This window comes from Anopheles cruzii, chromosome 3 (genome assembly GCF_943734635.1).
Source record: "Anopheles cruzii chromosome 3, idAnoCruzAS_RS32_06, whole genome shotgun sequence".
Taxonomy (NCBI): domain Eukaryota; kingdom Metazoa; phylum Arthropoda; class Insecta; order Diptera; family Culicidae; genus Anopheles; species Anopheles cruzii.
In genome coordinates this window covers 72,950,510-72,956,589 of record NC_069145.1, presented here as the reverse complement: position 1 = coordinate 72,956,589, position 6,080 = coordinate 72,950,510, and the positions used below count along the sequence as shown (strand labels likewise).

The 6,080-nt window shown below is 56.1% G+C and overlaps 1 protein-coding gene across 1 annotated transcript; it reads right to left on the bottom strand.

Annotated features, from left to right (window-relative positions):
* Positions 1 to 279: 279 nt before the first annotated feature.
* Positions 280 to 3,719, bottom strand: LOC128273802 (fez family zinc finger protein erm). The gene is made up of 2 exons (XM_053011843.1): positions 3,708 to 3,719; positions 280 to 2,406 (listed from the first exon to the last, which is right to left on the bottom strand). Exons 1-2 carry the CDS (start codon positions 3,717 to 3,719, stop codon positions 280 to 282), a joined length of 2,139 nt encoding a protein of 712 aa, XP_052867803.1.
* Between the last annotated feature and the right edge of the window lie 2,361 nt (positions 3,720 to 6,080).

The window sequence follows — 6,080 nt, the reverse complement described above, 5'->3', positions numbered from 1 at the left end:
ACTGACTGACTAACCTCCACAACCTTCAATTCGACGTGATCCATCTTTAGTTCCCCTCAAATCTCACTGCGATTCTATTGCACATCTTCTCGTATCCTGCCCCACCCCAGGAGCCAGCCGCCTGCCTCGCGAATCGAATCTTCGGAGCTCGAGCGAAGACGAGCGAAGTAGGCGCTGCCCCTTTTACGGTGCTCCCGAAGCAACGGGAGCTGGCGGCGGCGCCGTCTGCCCCATCGCCGCCGTCGCCGCCGCCGCCTGCTGGTATCCTAAGTACTTCTGTCAAAACACCTTCCCGATGAACGGACCGTCGGTGGCGGCAGCGGCGGCCACGGCCACCAATCGCTGGTGCCGCCCGGAGCTGGGCATCAGGAAGGGGCTGGCGTAGTCGGCGGCTCCGTTCCGCATCGCTGCGACGGCCGTGTGATGGAGGGCGGCTAGTGACGAAGCGCTTGCCCAGGGCGACGAGTTGGTCTGTAGGTCCGCCGGAACTGGGTGGTGCGGTGCCGAAGCTGGTGGCGGTGGTAGCTGCTGGATGGGTGGATGGGAACCCGCACCGTGAAGATGTGGCCCATGCAGACCTGGATGGTGCAGGTGTGGTGCTTGGTGCTGGTGGTGGTGGTGATGCTGAGAGGCGGCTGGTCTAGACGGAGGTCTCGGGGAGGTGTCGGGCGATGCGAGGCGTGCTTCGAGGGCGGCCCGCGATGCCGCGCCGGATCGTGACCGCTTGTGGCCAAGGCCTCCAAGGCTGACGTCGTGCAGTTTGCGCATGTGCTTCTTCAGGTCGAAGTTCCGGCAGAAGCCCTTGGCGCAGATCTTGCACGTGAACGGCTTCTTGTCGTTGTGCGTGTGCATGTGGAAGGTGAGGTTGTAGATCTGGTGGAACGCCTTGTTGCAGATGCTGCACTTGTACGCCTTGTCGCCGCTGTGCGTCAGCTTATGGTTCTTGTAGTTGCCCTTCTGGTGGAAGCCCTTGCCGCAGTACTCGCAGATGTACGGCTTGTAGCCGGCGTGGATGCGCGTGTGCGTGTTCAGCGTCGACGAGCGGTTGAACGCCTTGCCGCACGTCTGGCACTTGTGCGGCTTCTCGGACGTGTGGATGATCTTGTGCCGGCACAGGGTCGACGCCTGCCGGAAGCCCTTGCCACAGATCTTGCAGATGAACGGCCGGGCGCCCGTGTGGACCGGCATGTGGCGGGTGAGGTTGTAGTGGGCGTTGAACACCTTGCCACACTCGGGGCAGGCGAACGTTTTCTGCTTCGCGGCAAGGACGGCCGCCGCAGCCGCCGCCGCCGAGGAGCCGCCACCACCGCCGCTTCCCAGTGGGGACTGTACCTCGCAGACGCCGGGCGAACCCGTCGTCCGCGAGCTCGAGCTGATCGACGAACAGGTGCTGCTGGTCGAGAGGTTCAGGCTAACGGTGGAAGCGACCGCGGCGGCGCGTTTGCCGCCCGGTGGCGACGGTTTGCTTCGATCAGCCGCGGCGGCTGCTGCGGCGGCTGCAGCGGCAGCAGCCGCCGACAGCAGTTGATGATGATGGTGGTGGTGATGGTGATGGTGATGATGTCCCCCGTGCTGATGCGGATGTCCGTGCAGGTGATGTCCGTTCAGGGGATGACCGTGGGGTGGTAATGGAGCTGGGCCACCCTGAGCCACCGTCGGAGGCGGTGAAGACCTGGGTGGACTGTCGAGCCGCCGGATGACTGCGGAATCGGGCCCCGCCGGGTAAGGGTGTAGGGCTGCAACAGCCGCCGCGTGATGATGCTGTTGCTGGTGGTGCTGCTGAGTGAGGGCTGCGTACTGAGCGGCCGCGCACATTAGCTGGCCCGGATAGTACAGCAACGGGTACTGGCTGAGTAGCTCCTGGTGGTGCCGGGTGTTGGCCACGAACGGGTGCATCGAGTTGGGCACGTACTTCTTGAACGCCGAGTCGTACGCTTCGGCCACGGACACCGCGGCCGGCAGCTCGTAGCACGGGCTAGATCCGGCCGCCGACAGCGGACTCATCGATTTGTCCGGACTGTGACGCTTCCGGCCGAACGCCGCCCCAAACGACGCATCGAACGATTCGTCCGGGCTGGCCACATCCAGCACCTCGTCCTCGTCGTCCTCCTCGTCATCGGCTTCCTCGTGTCGCCGCGTGCGGTCCTCGGCACGCCGTCGCTCCTCCCGATCCTCGTCCCGTCCCATAATGTTGGCGATCGAGAACTTGAGTGTGACGCCGACGCCACCCGGGGGACGTTCCGCCTTACCGTTGCCGAGTGTCGTCGGGCGTCCCGTGTCGGAGGCCGGCTCCTCTGAGGCCGCCGCCACAACCATCTCGGCGCTGACGGACCCCTCCATCGTCGGACTCTTCGCTGTGATCGGCATTCCTGGTGGGCTACACGGTTCCTGCATGCCACGCGGACTCTGCGGGTGGAGAGACAGAGAGTGAGAAATTTGGGGGTTAGTTCTGCTAGGTTCTGGGTCACTCCGGGCCGCCTCCCGGGCCGCCTTGATTGATGGACAATCGCCGCAGATCAACAAACAGCTGCACCGGGATACGCCCTTCGGCGATTGTTTCCTCGCGCTAAATCACCGCCCATCGGAACGTCGAATCGGCGGTTCCCCGTCGGTTCCCCCAATAGAAAACAAAAAACCCGCGAAATTAATTTTGTTGTATCAACAGCAAGGGTCAAACAATTAAAACAAACTCGAGAACCCCACCCCTGACCTGAGGCGGCGGCAATTAGTCCACTCCGTAAATTGTTGGCTCGATCCTGTTTCAATCATAATTCCTCCATTTCGATGCGAACTATGCGCTTGGCTTGGTGCATAAATCAACCCCATCGGTCGAGTCACAGTCAATTCTATGGACCATTGTTTGTTGTTTGGTTCGCAAGCATTGTTGGGCACATTATTGGCACAATATTTCGCTAAACTGTTGGGAAAACACACATCGGCGGTTCTTATTTTTCGATATATTAAATATTGACTTGATATTCTTCATTGTTTTGTAATTGATTTACGGGCAAGGGTTTTCTTTTATTTTCACCGTAAATTTTGTCATAGTGAACATATTATAACGTAAAATAATTACTATTGATCAGTGAAAATGAAGACACAGTGCGGCAAGAAAGTTCCCAAAACGAAGTTGCCAATCTGTATCGAGTAGCGGCATCCGGCATTAAATTGGTATCACTGATCGTGTAGGATCGTCTGAACATATTCAGACATTTTCATCAAAACCTGGTAACATATGAAGTTTCATGATTTCGATGAGAAAGCCGGAAACATTTAAATCGTTAAAGAAAATTGTATCCAACGACCGGAATCCGATGGTCCGAGAATGGTCGAAGGTCCGAGCATGGTCAATCATGATGCAATTCGTATGGTGAAGCTGTACTTTGGCAAAAAGGAGACCTTTTCAAACAAAATATTATGATCACCCCAGAAAAATGAAATTTAATTGGGCTACATATTTGGGCAGGAACTGATCATTCCCCATATTTGCCAGATTTGGCACAACACGACTTATGTTTTGTATAAAAAATCGATTGGTACACTATTCGAAACACTCAGACAATTCAACCATTTTCAACAAACATTGCTAAAAGTGAAGCAAAATACTCAAAACATTCAGTTTAGTTGCAAAATGTAATTGTTCATCTTATCGTGCCTCCGTCAAAATCCCAAATCCCAAAAAAAAACAATAAACCATTAATACGTACGAAATAAACCATGTTGTTGTGGCGATCGGCGACCGTTGCGGGCGTCGGAAAATCCGGCTCCGGTTCGTGCACCGATCTCAGGGCTCGTTGCTCTTGATTTAGCTCCCGCCAAGAGGAAAAAAACGTTTGACACGCAATTAACACGACCCGGTCTCTTCCGCCGATCTGCAACGCACGAGATTGTCAATTGCCGGATACCACGGCGGAAACCAGCGTCCTCGTGCTGCGGGATTTTTAATTTTCTCACAACCCTCGAGAGGCTGCCAATTGTTTTCATCGACCACTTGGGTGGGTCTCTCTATTGTCTTGTTTGCTGGCGCAGCGCCCTGGTCGGGTCGGATTAATTCGAGATTTCTTCCGAGGTGCCAAGACCACACGAGTGCCAAGCGCGTTGTTATCACATCGCACACCCAACACACACACACGCACACTTAAGACCAGAACTCGTCGGTCACCATACAGCTACAGGAGCCAAGTGGGAAAACTCAATTAAGGAAATTAATCCAATTGATTGCACGCCGCAAGTGGTCCTTCGGCGTAGGAGCGGGCGCTTCACACATATGCTCGGGGGCCGCTGTAGTAGATGCCTTAGTAGATGGTGGAAGATGTTAATTTGTTCGACACTTGAAAGTTCGTCTTCGACACCTCCGAAAATGCTTGGCCACTGACGGGGTCGATGGGTTAAGGGGCTCTTGGCTGGTTGGCTTAGTCCACCACTTCAACTGTTTATTAAATCGGATTTATTTGTATTTTAATTGAATTAAATGTTTTTGCTTTTCGCGATATTTGTTTCCAAACACACACACGCACACTGGTCCCTGGCGAAGGACAAGCTCTCGCGCAACGGTCTTCGCAATTCGCGCTTCGCAAGAGAGCGCAACACCAACCGGTTCGGCAGCTGAAACTGGTCTGATTCCGAATCCGAACGGGCCATCAACAGCAACCCACCGTGCGCCGGCAGGCCAGGAAAGGTCCTCGAAAGTCCGCCCTGCGAAGGTCCCTCCGGAGACCCCTCCTCTGCTAAACATCTCTCGCTCTCACTCTCGATCTGTCCATCGCCCCTTTTCTTTCTCCCTCTTTCTGTTCCCTTTCGAACGGTGCTCAAATCACAGCCTGCTTTGCGCAGCGAACGCACACAGCGACAGCGAGTGTCCTTTCACGTCGCGTTGCTCAAACACACACACACACACGAAGGCAGTAACCTGCCAAAGGACACACAGATGGAAAGGATATCCTCTTCGAGCGCGCACCGTTTTAAGGCTGCTCTTTCAGTGCGCGTTTCAGCTGCCAAAAAAGGACACTCGGCTCGGAAAGGAAAAGGACAGTCACACCGGGCCACGCACACCACCACAGAATGCTCTTTCGTGTCTGGCTGGCCGTCTGAGCGTGCGTGTGTGTGTGTTCGTTCGCCTTTCAGCGACTGCCTGAATGGGACACTCACCACCAGAAAGGATACACTTTTGCCAGTGTGGCTAGTCCTGTCCTGTCGGGTGGCAGGGTGTTCATTTCATCGTTCGGCATCGTAAGCACCTCATCTTTATCGCGTTTCCCTCTCTTTCTTACCCGAGGGGAAGTCGTGGGCCGTTTTCGTTGCACACTTGGCGTGCGCCGGGTTCATCCCGTCGGTTGATGAGCAATCCGATCGTCGTCGTCGTCGTTGGGTGCTATTTTCGATGCCACCGTCATCGGTGACGCCCCGTATTTTCGCTGACGTCCTCGGCGACATCCTGGCTGGCTGGCCGGTCGCTGGTTGGTCACCGAGCGGCGCACGCGTCACACGGCGAAGGCCGGTGCCAATTTACTCGGGATGCACTACTACACGGTGGTGCTACTTTATTTACTTGCCAGGTGGGCCCCGGATGGTCCCCGGTCGGGAGTGACTGGGAGCGACTCGTGGCTGAAAAGAGACAGCCAGGCGAAGCCCTGGCGAAAGGAGCTGCGCATCCGGAGTGGATGAGCAAACAGTGGCCGCCCGGCCCGGCCCGGTGTCGTCGTTATTTGGGCTGCGAAAGCACAAAAAGCGGTGCACAGGGATCAAGCGTCCTCCCGCGCCAGGACGCGGGTTTGTTGCTAGATCCTTGTTAGCTCATTACCGTGCACTTGAGAGACACGGCCGATCCCGCTCGGAGAAAGCTCCCCCACGTTCACCGGGCTGTACTAATGGCAGCCCTTTCCCGGGGACAGCCAGTCCCCCAATCCTGGCCGGTCGGGAGGAGAATGGAGGACGCGCGAGGAGTGTCGCCCTCAAAATCGCCCCCGGGGGAACGTGGCGATGGAATTAAGCAAACAGTGAAAAGAATCCGAAAACTTGACGGAACTGAGGAAATGTTTCGAACTGGGGTTTAAATGGAAAACTCAACACAGAGCCGAGTT